At 35.4% G+C, this 19,041-nt stretch overlaps 1 protein-coding gene across 1 annotated transcript in view; it reads left to right on the top strand.

The window, feature by feature from the left end:
* abcc3 (ATP-binding cassette, sub-family C (CFTR/MRP), member 3) overlaps positions 1-17,721 on the top strand; it is an 84,732-nt gene extending 67,011 nt beyond the window's left edge. Inside the window, exons 24-31 of the mRNA XM_084134601.1 lie at positions 6,726-6,925; positions 8,058-8,184; positions 9,729-9,830; positions 11,156-11,302; positions 13,228-13,386; positions 14,450-14,616; positions 15,655-15,849; positions 17,278-17,721. Coding sequence (XP_083990727.1) covers positions 6,726-6,925; positions 8,058-8,184; positions 9,729-9,830; positions 11,156-11,302; positions 13,228-13,386; positions 14,450-14,616; positions 15,655-15,849; positions 17,278-17,386 — 1,206 coding nt within the window. The 3' untranslated portion in view covers positions 17,387-17,721. The remainder of the gene's footprint in view (positions 1-6,725; positions 6,926-8,057; positions 8,185-9,728; positions 9,831-11,155; positions 11,303-13,227; positions 13,387-14,449; positions 14,617-15,654; positions 15,850-17,277) is intronic.
* Positions 17,722-19,041: the final 1,320 nt, after the last annotated feature.

Below are 19,041 nucleotides of genomic sequence, written 5' to 3'. Positions count from 1 at the left end.
TCAGATCTCAATAATGTCTGCGATCAAAAGACAGACATTTCAATATGAACTCAAACATTTCTCATCAAATCCTTGGAAAAAGATGTTATTGCACTACCGGTCAAAAGTTCGGAATAATTGTGTTTTTTGAAAGAGTCTCTTCTGCTCACCAAAGGCTGCATTTATTTGATCAAAAATACATTAAAATAGTGAAATATTAACAGCTGTTTTCTATGTGAATATACAGTAAAGTGTAATTTATTCCTGTGATCAAAGCTGATGTTCAGCATCATTACTCCAGTCTTCAGTGTCACATGATCCTTCAGAAATCACTCTAATATGATGATTTGATGCTCAAGACACATTTATGATTATTATCATATTTAGTTTTTTCAGGATCCTTTGATGAATAGAAAGTTCAAAAGAACAGCATTTATTCGAAATAGAATCATTTGTAACATTATAAATGTCACTTTTGATCAATTTAATGCGTCCTTGATGAATAAGAGTAATCATTTCTTCTTCTTTTTTTAAATCCCCAAACTTTTGAACGGTAGTGTGTCTGAGCTATGAGATATCATTTTATATAGTATAATGTAAAATCTTTTTATTTTTTACAAATTCTGATTGTTTTTGAGGAGCCTGGTCAATGTTCATATCTGAGAATCATAAACACAGGCAGGGAATTAAATACATTTTCTGTCTTTCACATTTCTGCATTTGGCAGATGCTGATATTGCATTGAAAGTGTTATCAGTTCCTGCATTTGAATTGAGTGTGTTTCTCTCCCAGATGTGTGTGTGTGTTTGCATACAGACATCCACCATAGTTCAGTTTCAGTGTTTCTCCAGTCGTGGCGTCACACACACAGACTGTAGGGCTGGGTCACAATATTGAGTTCTCGATTGTTATCGATTCTCATTTTGATGAACCGATGTTGACTCTTAGATTGGTCTTTGTGTGAACAAAACTTCACTAAACATTATATGTAGCGCCTGCCATTTATTAATCTTTCTGCTTTGCTAATTTTGATATGGAACAAAGTCTCAGCTTTCAAATTCTGCCAATTTCATAGCAAAATTCAAGCAATAAATGTGTGTTTGTGTCTCTTTAATGTGTGTGACAGATGAAGCGATCATCTCTTCCTCTTCACTACTAGTTACAGCAGCAAATAAACATCAGTGAACATCAGAGGAAATGATGAAAGATTCAGAACAGCTTCCTGAACTCAATCTCATTGTAGTCTCATGTAATCCATCAATCAGTGTTTCAACCGTCAATAAAACAGCTGGAGAACAATAATGTCAAAACAAGCCGTTCGATGAGCATAAACGCGATCGAGAAATAACTGCAGACAGGAGTGTCGTTTACAGCTTTAGATGTTGACGTGCTGTACCTGATAAATATCCAAATGAATCGATATCAAATCGGAAGTGAATTGAAATCAAACTTGTATATCGAAATAGGAATTTAAATAAATCGTAAGCTTGTGAATCAAAATGGGAATTGAATCGAATTACAAGCCTGTGAATTAAACACGGAATTGAATCAAATCTCATGCTTGTGAATCGAAATCGGAAAGTGAATCAAATCACAAACTTGTGAATCAAAATCGGAATTTAGTCGAATTACAAGCCTGTGAATTAGAAACGGAATTTAATCGAATCACATGCTCGTGAATCGAAATCAAAAGTGAATCGGAAAATTAAAAACTGAATTGAATCGCATCACATGCTCATGAATCGAAATCGGAAGTGAATCGAAAAATAAAAAACTGAATTGAATCGCATCACATGCTCGTGAATTGAAAGTGAATCGAATCTCAAACTTGTGAATCAAAATCGGAAATGAATCAAGTCGCAAGCTTGTGAATCGAAATCGAAAGTGAATTGAATCTCAAACTTGTGAATCAAAATCAGAATTGAATCGAATCTCAAACTTATGAATCACAATCGTAATTGAATCAAATTGCAATCTTGTGAATTAAAATCAGAATTGAATCAAATCGCAAACTTGTGAATCAAAATCGGAATTCAATCAAATCGCAAACTTGTGAATCAAAATCGGAATTGAATAGAATCTCAAACTTGTGAATCAAAATCGGAATTGAATCAAATCGCAAACTTGTGAATCAAAATCAGAATTGAATCAAATCGCAAACTAGTGAATCAAAATCGGAATTGAATCAAATCACAAGCTTGTGAATCAAAATCGAAAGTGAATCGAATCTCAAGCTTGTGAATCAAAATCGGAATGAATCAAATCACAAGCTTGTGAATCAAAATCGAAAGTGAATCGAATCTCAAACTTGTGAATCAAAATCGGAATTGAATCGAATCTCAAGCTTGTGAATCAAAATCGGAAGTGAATCAAAATCGGAATTGAATCAAATCGCAAACTAGTGAATCAAAATCGGAATTGAATCAAATCACACGCTTGTGAATCAAAAATCGGAATTGAATCAAATCACAAGCTTGTGAATCAAAATCGAAAGTGAATCGAATCTCAAACTTGTGAATCAAAATCGGAATTGAATCGAATCTCAAGCTTGTGAATCAAAATCGGAATTGAATCAAATCGCAACCTTGTGAATCAAAATCGCAACCTTGTGAATCAAAATCGGAATTGAATCAAATCGCAAACTTGTGAATCAAAATCGGAATTGAATCGAATCTCAAACTTGTGAATCAAAATCAGAATTGAATCAAGTTGCAACCTTGTGAATCAAAATCGGAATTGAATCAAATCACAAGCTTGTGAATCAAAATCGGAAGTGAATCAAAATCGGAAGTGAATCAAATCGCAAACTTGTGAATCGAAATCGAAAGTGAATAGAATCTCAAACTTGTGAATCAAAATCGGAATTGAATCAAATCGCAAACTTGTGAATCAAAATCGGAATTGAATCAAATCACAAGCTTGTGAATCAAAATCGGAAGTGAATCAAAATCGGAAGTGAAACAAAATCGGAATTGAATCAAATCGCAAACTAGTGAATCAAAATCGGAATTGAATCAAATCACACTCTTGTGAATAAAAAATCGGAATTGAATCAAATCGCAAACTTGTGAATCAAAATCGGAATTGAATCAAATCGCAAACTAGTGAATCAAAATCGGAATTGAATCAAATCACAAGCTTGTGAATCAAAATCGAAAGTGAATCGAATCTCAAGCTTGTGAATCAAAATCGGAATTGAATCAAATCACAAGCTTGTGAATCAAAATCGAAAGTGAATCGAATCTCAAACTTGTGAATCAAAATCGGAATTGAATCAAATCTCAAGCTTGTGAATCAAAATCGGAATTGAATCAAATCGCAACCTTGTGAATCAAACCTGAAATGTAAGGTAATGGTGAAACCGGCGTGGAAGCCCAGCCCTAGCAGCCTGTCTGCCGAGCCAGTGTGAATCAGACGAGCGAGGGCTAAACCGGACTAACCCTCCTCTTCCTCGTTGTGTGTGTCGTTATGCGCAGGTGTGCTGATTCTGGCCAACGCTTTACTGTGCCGGGCGTACAGCACACTGAAGGCGGCCCGCCACACACACCTCCACATGCTCCAGGGCATCCTGAGGGCACCACAGGCCTTTTTCGAGGCCACTCCCTCAGGCCGGGTCCTGAACCGCTTCAGCAAAGACGTGGACACTATAGACTCGCTCATTCCAGATAATATTGATATCTGGATGCGCACTTTCTGGTACACAGTAAATGTGCTGCTCGTTTGCTCTGTCCTCACCCCTATGTTCCTCATAGTCATAGTGCCGTTAATGCTGTTCTATTGGTGGGTCCAGGTAAATAGGAACAAGTCTGCTAACTCATTAATACAGCATGCTAACATGTGTTGATGTTCTGTTCTAGCTGCATTATTATCACTGTCGTAGTGTTGTAGTTTTTACACCGTGTGTGTGGTTTGGTCACTGGGTTTTGGTGCGGTCAGGGAGTCGAGACTCTGGTGAACGAACAGAGAGACTCGACTCACTGAACTCTCAGATGATGCTGTTCTTTACCCAAAGAATACACTCCTTTTGTTTTATATTCAATTATGAATCATTTGAGTAAAAGTAATAATAATAATAATTCATAATAATTCATTTTTGCAATAATTTGTTAAATTATATTCTACTACTTCTTCTGCTAATAATAATAATGATAGTAATCATTCATTTTTGCAATAATTTGTTAAATTATATACTGTTACTACCACTGCTAATAAGAATAATAATGATAACAATAATTATTATATAATTTAATATATTCATGTAATAATTATATCATTTAAATATCATTTTATTATTAAAAAATACTAAAATACTACTGGCTACTAATAATAATAGTATTAATAATTATAATTATTTTACTATATAATTTAATAAATTACTGCAAGAAAATAATAATACATTATTGAATTAATATGTAAAATAATATAATACTGCTATTAATAATAATAATATTAATAATAATTATAATTATTTTATTATATAATTTAATAAATTACTGCAAGAAATGAATAATAATAGTAATACTTTATCGCAATAATTTGTTAAATTATATAATACTGCTGCTACTACTACTTATAATAATAATAATATTTCACTTATAATATTTTATATTATTTAATAAATTATTAATATGATTATGAGTATTATGATGATGATCATTAGTTTTGCAATCATTTATTATTATTATTCACAACAACAATAATAATTTAATGCAATAGTTTATTACATTATTTTTATAAAGTTCATGTTTAAGTATACTACTACTAATAATGATAATAATTATTATATGATTTAAATTATTACAACAAAATAATAATAGAATATTGCAATCATTTATTAAATGATGACTACTTATAATAATTCTAATGTATATCTATATATCATTTAATAAAATTATTGGTTAATAATATCAATGATAATAGTGGTAGTAATAATAACATTAATGATAATAATAATAATTATTATTATTATTATATTTAATAAATGATTGCATTATTGCAATAATTAATTATTATTAATTATAATGCTGTATATCCGCCTGTATGGAAATACAATGTAATCAACAGTATGAGTATGTGGGTAAAGAACAGCGTTTTACAGTAGAGTTACAGTAGCTTTGCAGGAGTAGATGAAGTTGTGAAGTGTTTTGCTGTGTGAATGTCATCATTTCATCAGTACTAATGCAAGCGCGCGTAACAGACTGTGATTCAACTGGACTTTTAACTCATACCTGGCATGTAGTTATTTTACTGGAAGAACTGGCATATGGAAAATAATAATCCACATTAGAAGTGTGTTTGGTGGTCAGTATCTACTAATATTTAGACTATATTAACAAAGTAGTGTTAAGTTCTTCCTAACCAGTTCAGATGCTAATCACAAGTAGTGGAGAGATAAACAGCATTACGGTTTGTAACACAGTTGATAACGGTTGATAACGGTGTTTCATATGTTTACGGGCCTCTATCTGGTGTCGTGGAGAGCAGTGATTCTCAACTCATCGGTACTAAACCCTCAATCTCTCATTGCATAACTGTAACTTGGTCTTGCATCTGTCCTGATTGTACTGTAACTCCTCATCTCTTTGCATGGCACGAACTGGCTTTCTGAAGCGCTCTGTGTTTTCTGAGCGAATCGCTTGTCGCATGCAGCCGAAATATCACATTATATGTCATTATATTCAGAAATGCACAAAGCCAAACCAAACACTACAACATTATGATAGCGTTTGATCCCATTTATATTTGATCCCTTAATGTGAATGCTATTTTTCAATATTTCAATAAGAGAATTGCATTCTGAATTATTGTTTGATTAAAAGTGCTTATGGTGAGGATTCTAGAAACTAAATTAAAGATTGAACATGTTTAAAACGGTTTGTCTCAATGAAGGAATGTGCGGATTAACTAGAATCACATACAGTTTATTATAGTTTGTAATATTTGATATTCAGAAGAATTTTGATAATTGTATTCAGACTTAATTGATCAAAAGTGACAGACCTTTATAATCTTACAAACGATTCTATGTCAAATAAATGCTGTTCTTTTGAACTTTCTATTCATCAAAGAATCCTGAAAAATTAAATGTATCTCGGTTTTCAACACTGATAATAATCATAAATGTTTCTTGAGCATCAAATCATCATATTAGAGTGATTTCTGAAAGATCATGTGACACTGAAGACTGGAGTAATGATGCTGAAAATTCAGCTTTGATCACAGGAATAAATTACACTTTACTGTATATTCACATAGAAAACAGATATTTTAAATTGCAATAATATTTCAGTATTTTACTGTATTTTTGATCTAATAAATGATTCTTTCATTTAGAGATTCTTTCAGAAACATAAATAATCTCATGTCACTGTATTGTGCATAAGATTTTTTTTAAAGAAAATATATACAATTATTATATAGAAGCTCATGAAATATTTCACATTTATCTTGATCAGGCATTTTCTCTTATAATAAATAGTATTATTATAAATAGTCTCTTAGTTAGTAGTAAACTGACCAAACATTCCTAGAGTTCAGACAAACCTGCAATATTATCTTGTTAATTTTAAAGCATTTTGAAATTTGCCTTTAATAAAAGACTTCGACAAAGCAAAAATCTCAGAGCATAAATGCATGTTGTCAAACGATGAGTGTGTTTTCTGAATCCTCACTCATTCGTACATGTATAATTATGTAATCTTCCTGCTGTTGTGTGTTTGTGTAATCGCTTGTTCTTTCCTCCGTAGAGGTTTTATGTGGCCACGTCTCGTCAGCTAAAGAGGCTGGAGTCTGTCAGTAGGTCTCCTATATATTCTCATTTTTCGGAGACCATCACGGGCACTAGCGTGATCCGCGCGTACGGGCGCCACGGTGCCTTCGTTCTCATGAGCGATATGAAAGTGGATGAGAACCAAAAGAGTTACTACCCTGGTATCGTGTCCAACAGGTTGGTTCGGTCTCGCCCACACTCGCTCGGATGCATGCAGACTTTCCAATTCCGACTTTAATCATTTAACTATTGCGACTTTATATCTCGCAATTACGACTTTATATCTCGCAATTACGACTTTATATCTCGCAATTCTGACTTTATATCTCGCAATTCTGACTTTATATCTCGCAATTCTGACTTTATATCTCGCAATTCTGACTTTATATCTCGCAATTCTGACTTTATATCTCGCAATTACGACTTTATATCTCGCAATTCTGACTTTATATCTCGCAATTACGACTTTATATCTCGCAATTACGACTTTATAACTCGCAATTACGACTTTATAACACGCAATTACGACTTTATATCTCGCAATTCTGACTTTATATCTCGCAATTACGACTTTATATCTCGCAATTACGACTTTATATCTCGCAATTCTGACTTTATATCTCGCAATTACGACTTTATATCACAATTGCAACTTTATATCACGCAATTCTGACTTTATAACTCGCAATTCTGACTTTATATCACAATTGCAACTTTATATCACGCAATTCTGACTTTATAACACAATTGCAACTTTATATCACGCAATTCTGACTTTATAACACAATTGCAACTTTATATCACGCAATTCTGACTTTATAACACAATTGCGACTTTATATCTCACAATTCTGACTTTATAACACAATTGCAACTTTATATCACGCAATTCTGACTTTATAACACAATTGCGACTTTATATCTCGCAATTCTGACTTTATAACACAATTGCAACTTTATATCACGCAATTCTGACTTTATAACACAATTGCAACTTTATATCTCGCAATTCTGACTTTATAACGCAATTGCAACTTTATATCACGCAATTCTGACTTTATAACGCAATTGCAACTTTATATCACGCAATTCTGACTTTATAACGCAATTGCAACTTTATATCACGCAATTCTGACTTTATAACACAATTGCAACTTTATATCACGCAATTCTGACTTTATAACACAATTGCAACTTTATATCACGCAATTCTGACTTTATAACACAATTGCAACTTTATATCACGCAATTCTGACGTTATAACACAATTGCAACTTTATATGACGCAATTCTGACTTTATAAAATACAGGTGGTTGGGGGTTCGGATCGAGTTTATCGGGAACTGTATTGTGTTGTTTGCTGCTCTGTTCGCTGCGGTCGGGAAGGATAAACTGAATCCTGGTCTGGTGGGTCTGTCAGTATCCTACGCTCTACAGGTACAGTCACACTCATCTATTATAATCACTAGTCATGTGTAATAGTTCATATAATACTGTTCATCTGTAGCACTAACATTAGTGTATTCATACTGTTGTTTATCATGAAAACATTTCTTTTTCATTTTCACTACATCTCATGATGTATTTATAATGGAAGCTTGTTTCCACCACAGAATAAAACCTTTTAAAAGATAACTGTGACTTTTTATCTCACAATTTTGTGATCTAAAGTCAGAATTGTGAGATATAAACATGCAATTCTGAGAAAAAAAGTCTTTATTTCTCACAATTTTAAATTTATAACATGCAATTGTGAGAAAAAAGTCTGAATTGTGAGAAAATGTCGCAATTACCTTTTTTATTTTTTATTCTGTGGCGGAAACAAGCTTCCATAATTTACACAAATAACATGAGACTTAAATAGGAGAAATATTTACTTTTACATTATTGGTCAAAAGTTGATGTTTATTGTTTAATATTTTTAAAAGAAGTCTCTTCTGCTCAGCAATGCTGCATTTATTTTGGAAAAAAAAATACAGTAAAATCAGGAATATTGTGAAATATTGTACAATTTTATATCACATGATCCTTCAGAAATCATTCTAATATGCTGATTTGCTGCATTATTAATTATTAATAATGGTTCTTCTAATTAATATTAGTAGTAGTGACCCTACTTTTTTACTTTTATACTATTTTTATTTATTTTTTATATATTTTATTCTTAAAAATTTGTATTACTATGTTTCTTGTTGTATTTGTATTTGTATATGTGCACTGGAAGCTTCAGTACCAAGAAAAATTCCTTGTGGGTGCAAAGCACACTTGGCAATAAAGCTCTTTCTGATTCTGATTTTGATTCTGAATATTATTATCAATGTTGAAAACAGTGGAAACTGTGATACATTTTTATTTATTTATTATTCTTTCAAAAGTTCAAAAGAACAGCAAAGATTCTTTTGTAACATTATAATGTCTTTACCTTCACTTTTTTTCAATTGAATGCGTCCTTGATGAAGAAAAGTATTATTATGATTTTTAATCTTACTGACCCTAAACTTTTGAATGGTTTTCAACACTGATAATAATCATAAATGTTTCCTGAGCATCAAATCATCATATTAGAGTGATTTCTGAAGGATCATGTGACACTGAAGACTGGAGTAATGATGCTGAAAATTCAGCTTTGATCACAGGAATAAATTACACTTTACTATATATTCACATAGAAAACAGCTGATTTACATTCTAATAATATATCACAATTTCTACTGTATTTTTGATCAAATAAATGCAGCCTTGGTGAGCAGAAGAGACTTTTGACATGTACTGTATACATTTAGCAGATGCTTTTATCCAAAGTGACTTACTATAGACAAGCATAAGTAATATATTACAGAGCCAATAATATTTGCAGTATGCAATGCCACATTTAATATAAAGAAAGATTGTGAAACAGAGGATCAAGGGAGAAATGCGTAGTTGTTTTCCACTATAAGCGCCTGTATTCTGCAACAACACTTTTTACTTCTACTGTATAGGTCACTATGTCCCTAAACTGGATGGTGAGGATGACCTCTGACCTTGAGAGCAACATAGTAGCAGTGGAAAGAGTGAAGGAGTATTCAGAAACACCGACTGAGGTACAGTACAACACACACATGCTCATGTTCTTAAGGATAAACATTTGATTGATTGATTTGCTCTTGAACATCAGCATGAGATTGGTCCGCTTTACACAGCGCTGTGAAAATGATGTCGAAACAGTGAAAACTGCTCTAGAATTTACTTTACTCTTTGACGGTAGTTTGAGAAAACTAGGAAAATAAGTGTCTTAATCTCCAGAGTCACTTCACAAGCTTTTCACTGTTTCATTTCAGAAAAACTTCAAAATAAAAGTCTATTATTTTGGTTTAACGTGAAGAAATTATGGCACTGCTTTATACTAAAATATACTTCTCAAAGTAATAATAATAATAATATTTCTAAGGAATATCATACAACCAATTATAAAATATTCTTTCATCCATGTTTTAAATTTATACAGTTCTGTTGTGCAGCATCTTATTTGCCAGAACATAAAAATGCAATGTTTTGTTGTAAATTCATTGTTATATTTCAATTTGATTACATTTTAGAAGCTTAAATAAATTGTTAAAATTTATATAAAATTGTCTTGAATCATTAAAGGCAGAATCCCCAAAAAAATTATAAAATGGAAAACACAGAATTTAGGGGAAATTAAAATGAATTTCATGGGGCCCTAAATTAATAGTGAACAAACAGATATACATGTTTACATTCATCCTCAAGATCTAATATGTGAAAAGCATTTCCTTCCCTATTAATGTTAAATGAATATCAGCCAGCCCTAAAATAAGTAACTAGTAAAAAGTAAGAAATAAAACAGTTTTTTCTGACCCCACTGACAGTAATTTGTTCTTGTTTTAATCATAAACTCACTTTTTTTTTATATCTTCAGTCATTTTGCTTTTCAAATGAATGTATCTTATGAATGTTTAGATGTTTGTGCTGGAAAACAGGACAGAAACACTGAGGAAGAACATGTAAAATCTTATAACGTTATAAAAGTAATATATGTTGTAATACCAGTGTAATACCCATGTCATTATGCAAATTTCTGTCCTCATAAATCACAAAAACAAACACACTCACACTAACCTTTTCAAAAAAACACATTTTATTATGTTTATCAATCAATTTTTCTTGTGAGGACCAGCAAAAAGTCCTTACAAAATTAGGGAATCTCAAATTTTACTATCCTTGTGGGGACATTTGGTCCTCAATCATAGCTAAACACACACACACACATATATATTTGATTTATGAATGTTTAGATGTTTGTGCTGGAAAACAGGACAGAAACACTGAGGAAGAACATCATGTTTGCGGTTTATTGTGAGCTCATTTGATGTAAGAGATTAAACTGGACCGTGGGTTTCCACAGGCTCCATGGGTCGTGCCGGACAAGCGCCCGCCGTCAGACTGGCCTCCCCAGGGAAACGTGGAGTTTGTGGATTACAGCGTGAGATATCGAGAAGGACTGGACCTGGTGCTGAAGAACGTCTCTCTGAAGGTCAAGGGAGGAGAGAAGGTCAGGAGCCTCGCTTCTTCAACGCTTATAGAGCCAACATCTGTAGATCTGTCAGGTTTACATCTGTTTTAAGCCTGACATGTGGATCAGCTGTCAGAAGAAGCTTAAAGTCCCCCTGTAGTCAATCATTTTATCCCTTAAAACTCATCTTTGATCACCAAACTGACATATTTAAAAGTTTTTTCCTTGAAAATAATGTCTTCATGGCTTTAAATATCTTGAATGTAACTCGACACCCTTGCCTCATTTAGTATGCACGGTTCTATGAATATGCAAATGAGCCCCGCCTCCACTCACTCACTCAGCTCAGAGATCCACTGGTTGACGATCACACGTTGATCTGATTGGTTACAAGGTAGTTTGTGGCGTCAGAAACACCAGCGATTTCAAAGCGTGTTTTTGAGACTGTCTTTGGTTCACTGCAGTTTTAAGGAGAAAATACTCAGCAATGGAGTCGACTTATGAATTTACACATGGTTTGTCTTAAAGCACATTAAAAACACCACATAGACACATAAACAACATTAAAAGCTGGATTTTCACCACAGGGGGACTTTTAAGAAAAACAGTGAGAGGAAAAAATAAACTTAAAATGCCTGAAACAGTGATATTAAGGCTACGTCTACGTTAATCCGGATACATTTGAAAACGGCGTTTTCGTTTATAAACGCTCTCCGTCCACACTAGCGTTTTCAGGCGTTTTCGGACGTTTCAGTGTGGATGAGAAACTTTTGAAAAACGCCTGAAAACGCTAAATTCACCTTTACTGCGCATGTGTAAAACCCCACAAAAGATCACTGATATGATTCAGATGGAAAAATAAATAATGAAGTTATCACACAATTCTTCTGACAGGATCATTTTATTTAGTAAAAGATCTCACCATTCACTGATGCGGTCCAGGCCGCACGCAGACACCATGTGTTTGGTCTAAAACTGCTCTCATGTATTTGCGCAGGACAGCAAATGTGAGTAAATCCTGTCATCTTTGCAGGACTGTGATAGGAAGAGTGTGCAATGTAGAATATTTTAGCACATAACAGGCACAATACTGGTATAAACATGAATATCTATTGGTACAATATGCGTCACATGACTAAATTTACGTCATCGTTTTTAAATACCACCGGTTTCACAGTCCACAAGTCCACAGTCAAATGTATCCACTCTGGAGTGCGTTTTCAAAAAAGCTGTTTTCATTAAAGGAACACTTATTCACCGTCTTTCCCACATTTAGATAGGTGGGCAAATGCATTTTTGTCTCAGTGCATGCATTGTTTTAGTTTGACAGGGTCGGTGCTAGCTTAGCTTAGCATAATGAATGGAATCCTTTGTTGCCAGCTAGCATGGCCTGAGTAAAAGTGATAAAAAAAACAAAAAAAACCCCACCTAATTACTTCTTGTGGCCTGCGTATTCACAACGAGTACAAATAGCGATTTGACATTTTACTCAGGACATCTGGCAACAAATGATTCCATTCATTATGCATTTAATGAAAACGCCGTCTCATTGTGGACAGAAGAACAAAACGGAGAGAAAAATATATGTTTTCAAACGAAAACGTATTAGTGTGGACATGGCCTAAAAGATCAGATTCAGTTTACAGATTATTGATCAAGTATACTATATACAGACGAGCAGATGAGCCCAAAATATGAACTATGGAAAATATTTATTTTACCCTTATTAGTGGGTAATTCTGTAAAAGATGACAGTAGGCTTCCTAATATGAGCAAAGCTAAATATAATATGAGTTCAAATGTAAATTAATTGGCAATAAATACCTATATCTGAGTGTTTGATACACTAACATGACCAGTGACCTCCAGTGGATGATATGTGTGGATTAAATCTGAGGAGTCACACTGATTGTGACATCATTACTGTGATATATATTATATTTTCATATAATGATTCCCTGCAGATCGGCATCGTGGGAAGGACGGGAGCCGGGAAGTCGTCGATGACTCTGTGTTTGTTTCGTCTTCTGGAAGCGGCGGATGGAGAGATCGTGATCGACGAGGTGAAGATCTCAGAGATCGGCCTTCATGACCTCCGATCCAAGCTCACCATCATCCCTCAGGTGTGTGTGCTAGCATCTGGTTTCAGTTTAGCACAGCTGTTTATTGCTGCACTCATGATGGGTCAGCAGAAAAAGCTCATTTCCCCATTCAGAGCCATAAAGCAGTGGATCGTGATTGTTTTTCTGCTGGCGGTCGATGAAGCCAAAGCATGAGCGCTGATAATGAGCCTGTTCAACTGAGGCTAATGGCCTGTTCGTTTGGGTCCAGATTATTAACATTGTGCTTTTTTCCTGTTGTTTGTTTTCTCTGTTTTCTCTCTAGTAAAACCTGTTCTTAACCTCATTTCACCTTTTAGCAGATACTAAAACTCTGCCGTGTGATTTAATGTGTTTTGCTCAGCAGAGCAGCATTCAGCGCTCACTACTCAACAATTATTCAAATTCAGATTCAAAAATGTTGTAATTTTTGTAAAGCAGTGTATCTTTCCAGGAAAAAAAATAGTAATACAATTTAATTTTTTATATATACATACATATACATATACATATATATATATATATAATTATTAAATTATATATTATTACTAAAAAACATTATATATATGTTGTGTGTGTGTGTATATATATACATAAAAGTTAAAATAAAAAATATATTACTATTATATTAATAAATAAATAAATATATATATATATATATATATATATAATTTATTGCATGATACATTGCTAAAAAAAATAAGTAATTTTAAAATCCTTACTGTTTAAAAAATGTGAAATATATATATATACGTATATAATTTTATAATATATTATTTTTAGCAAATATATTAATGTTGTAGCATGTTCAATTTATTTGCATTAATAGCAGGATTGTGCTGCTTGTATTATTTAATTTTAATTAATAATTTATCATTTATGCCAGCAAGTAAAACTATTTTTTACTTTGGTGACATGAAAAAAAAGCACTAAAAAACACATATATAATCAACAAATGTGACATTTAGTGACTCTCTCACACACTGCTCATTCTCAGCATTGAGACATGCTGATGATTTAGTTTCGCTGTAAATATGAGTGTGTGTCCTGTGACTGTAACTCCGCTGTGTGATTGATGTGTGTGTAGGAACCGGTTCTCTTCTCTGGGACTCTGCGGATGAACCTCGATCCCTTTGATAAATACAGTGATGAGGAATTATGGAAAGCTCTGGAACAGTCTCACCTGAAGAAGTTTGTGAGCAGCCAGCCTTTAAAACTGGACCTGGAGTGCTCTGAAGGAGGAGAAAACCTCAGGTACTGAATCATACAGCACAAATATGGCAGGGCATTATTTCATACCATTATTTCATACCACAACAGATTTACAATCAAATAACTGTCATTCAATGGCAAAAATATAACTTTTTTCTAAGCTAAATCATCTAGCCCTAGATCATTCACATTTCTGTTCTACATACACTACCAGTCAAAAGGCTGGAATAATTAAGATTTTTTTCTGTAAAACAGTCGTGCTGCTTCATATTTCTGTGGAAACCGTGTCACATTTTATTTTTCTGGATTCTTTGATGAATAGAAAGTTCAAAAGAACAGCATTTATTTGAAATAGAATCTTTTGTAACATTATAAATGTCTTTACTGCCACTTTTGATCAATTTAATGCATCCTTGCTGAATAAAAGTATTATTTTATTTTAAATCTTACTTGCTGCAAACTGTATGAATGGTAGTGTATCATGCTTTCTACACAAATATGAAGCAGCACGACTGTTTTCAACACTGATAATAATCATAAATGTTTCTTGATCATCAAATCATCATATTAGAGTGATTTCTGAAGGATCATGTGACACTGAAGACTGGAGTAATGATGCTGAAAATTCAGCTTTGATCACAGGAATAAATTACACTTTACTGTATATTCACATAGAAAACAGATGATTTACATTACAATAATATTTCACTATTTTACTGTATGTTTGATCAAATGTATGCAGCCTTGATGAGCAGAAGAGACTCTTTTAGAAATATAAAAAAATATCAATTATTCCGAACTTTTGACTAGTAGTGTATTTGTCTGTAATGTGTTGCATTATGAGCATGTACAGTGTGTGTGTGTGTGTGTGTGTGTGTGTGTGTTCAGTGTGAGTCAGAGACAGCTGGTGTGTTTGTCTGTAATGTTTTGCACTTTGAGCATGTACAGTATATACAGTACTGTGTGTGTGTGTGTGTGTGTGCGCAGTGTGGGTCAGAGGCAGCTGGTGTGTTTGTAATGTATTGCACTATGAGCATGTACAGTATATACAGTACAGTGTGTGTGTGTGTGTGTGTTCAGTGTGGGTCAGAGGCAGCTGGTGTGTTTGGCTCGAGCTCTGCTGAGGAAGACGAGGATCCTGGTTCTGGATGAAGCAACAGCCGCTGTGGATCTGGAGACCGACGACCTGATCCAGTCCACCATCCGCACGCAGTTCGAGGACTGTACCGTGTTCACCATCGCCCACAGACTCAACACCATCATGGACTACACCAGGTACACACACACACACACACACACTCACACACACACACTCACTCACACACAAACACACGCGCAGTTCGAGGACTGTACCGTGTTCACCATCGCCCACAGACTCAACACCATCATGGACTACACCAGGTACACACACACACACACACACACACACACTCACACACTCACTCACACACACACACTCACTCACACACTCTCTCACACACACAGACACACAGACACACAAACACACGCGCAGTTCGAGGACTGTACCGTGTTCACCATCGCCCATAGACTCAACACCATCATGGACTACACCAGGTACACACACACACACACACACACACTCACACACACACACTCACTCACACACAAACACACGCGCAGTTCGAGGACTGTACCGTGTTCACCATCGCCCACAGACTCAACACCATCATGGACTACACCAGGTACACACACACACACACACACACACTCACACACACACACACACACACTCACTCACACACTCTCTCTCACACACACACACACACAGACACACAAACACACGCGCAGTTCGAGGACTGTACCGTGTTCACCATCGCCCACAGACTCAACACCATCATGGACTACACCAGGTACACAAACACACACAGATATACACACACAGACACACACACACTCACACACAGTCACAAACATTCTCACACAAACATTAACACACACATGTTTAAATTTATAACATATTAATAGATTCATGCCTTATAGTCACATTAAGCAGAGTACAGCTGGACGAAAATATAGTTTACATTTTGCGATGATATAAACAATCAAGCAGTGGATACACTGCCGATTTTGCAGGTTTTCCCGCTTACAAAGCATGTAGAGGTCTGTAATTTTTATCATAGGTACTCTTCAACTGTGAGAGACGGAATCTAAAACACAAATCCAGAAAATCACATTGTATGATTTTTAAATAATTAATTTGCATTTTATTGCATGACATAAGTATTTGATCACCTACCAACCAGTAAGAATTCCGGCTCTCACAGACCTGTTAGTTTTCTTTAAGAAGCCCTCCTGTTCTCCACTCATTACCTGTGTTAACTGCACCTGTTTGAACTCGTTACCTGTATAAAAGACACCTGTCCACACACTCAATCAAACAGACTCCAACCTCTCCACAATGGCCAAGACCAGAGAGCTGTGTAAGGACATCAGGGATAAAACTGTAGACCTGCACAAGGCTGGGATGGGCTACAGGACAATAGGCAAGCAGACTGCACAGAGATGTAGATTAGGATGACTCGGAGGTGAGACTTTCGTCTCGATGGTGCACGAGGGCTAGTTCAAATGTTAATTTCCAGAGAGCTCCTTTGTCCTCTCAGGGTCTGGTCGCTCTTCAACCAGACTGTCCGGCATTTTCTAATTTCTCAATTCTTACACCTGCATGTTTTTCTCTCGACACAGAGTGCTTGTTCTGGATAAAGGTGAGATCGCAGAGTTCGACACGCCGGCGACTCTCATCGCTCAGAAAGGAATATTCTTCGGCATGGCTAAAGACGCAGGTTTAGTGTGAAGCGTTTCGCTGTGAGAAACCGCTGTGCCTTCGCTCACTCTCAGACTCTGAATGTGTGGGTTTGTTCTCACTCAGCAGCGTCCAGGATCTGTTCTTGTTTTTTACATTAATTGTGTTTTCTATAACTACAGTGCCACTGTTACTGAATGAGTCGCTGTCAGGATGAAGCAGTCTATTTTTGTACTGTATTATTTAAGTCACTTTCTGAAGTTGTTCATAGGGAAGATTTACTGCTCAGTTACGTGTGTGATTCCTTTTGTAAACCAAATCTGTAAAAACTTGAATTCTGTTATCAGAATTGGAGCATTGTTGCATTTATTAAAAAATTAATACTGTTTCTGTGTGCATTTCATGCTTTCTGTTTTTAACCAGAGTAATACCATATATACACTCACCTAAAGGATTATTAGGAACACCTGTTCAATTTCTCATTAATGCAATTATCTAATCAACCAATCACATGGCAGTTGCTTCAGTGCATTTAGGGGTGTGGTCCTGGTCAAGACAATCTCCTGAACTCCAAACTGAATGTCAGAATGGGAAAGAAAGGTGATTTAAGCAATTTTGAGCGTGGCATGGTTGTTGGTGCCAGACGGGCCGGTCTGAGTATTACACAATCTGCTCAGTTACTGGGATTTTCACGCACAACCATTTCTAGGGTTTACAAAGAATGATATGAAAAGGAGATAAACATCCAGTATGCGGCAGTCCTGTGGGCGAAAATGCCTTGTTGATGCTAGAGGTCAGAGGAGAATGGGCCGACTGATTCAAGCTGATAGAAGAGCAACTTTGACTGAAATAACCACTCGTTACAACCGAGGTATGCAGCAAAGCATTTGTGAAGCCACAACACGCACAACCTTGAGGCGGATGGGCTACAACAGCAGAAGACCCCACCGGGTACCACTCATCTCCACTACAAATAGGAAAAAGAGGCTACAATTTGCACGAGCTCACCAAAATCGGACAGTTGAAGACTGGAAAAATGTTGCCTGGTCTGATGAGTCTCGATTTCTGTTGAGACATTCAGATGGTAGAGTCAGAATTTGGCGTAAACAGAATGAGAACATGGATCCATCATGCCTTGTTACCACTGTGCAGGCTGGTGGTGGTGGTGTAATGGTGTGGGGGATGTTTTCTTGGCACACTTTAGGCCCCTTAGTGCCAATTGGGCATCGTTTAAATGTCACGGCCTACCTGAGCATTGTTTCTGACCATGTCCATCCCTTTATGACCACCATGTACCCATCCTCTGATGGCTACTTCCAGCAGGATAATGCACCATGTCACAAAGCTTGAATCATTTCAAATTGGTTTCTTGAACATGACAATGAGTTCACTGTACTAAAATGGCCCCCACAGTCACCAGATCTCAACCCAATAGAGCATCTTTGGGATGTGGTGGAACGGGAGCTTCGTGCCCTGGATGTGCATCCCACAAATCTCCATCAACTGCAAGATGCTATCCTATCAATATGGGCCAACATTTCTAAAGAATGCTTTCAGCAGCTTGTTGAATCAATGCCACGTAGAATTAAGGCAGTTCTGAAGGTGAAAGGGGGTCAAACACGGTATTAGTATGGTGTTCCTAATAATCCTTTAGGTGAGTGTATATATATATATATATATATGTGTGTGTGTGTGTGTTTAATTTA

The sequence above is a fragment of the Abramis brama genome, assembly GCF_963993115.1.
Source record: "Abramis brama genome assembly, chromosome: 14".
In the NCBI taxonomy this organism is placed as follows: Eukaryota; Metazoa; Chordata; class Actinopteri; order Cypriniformes; family Leuciscidae; genus Abramis; species Abramis brama.
The sequence above is the reverse complement of the archived record's forward strand: the minus strand, read 5'-3'. Positions and strand labels throughout refer to the sequence as shown.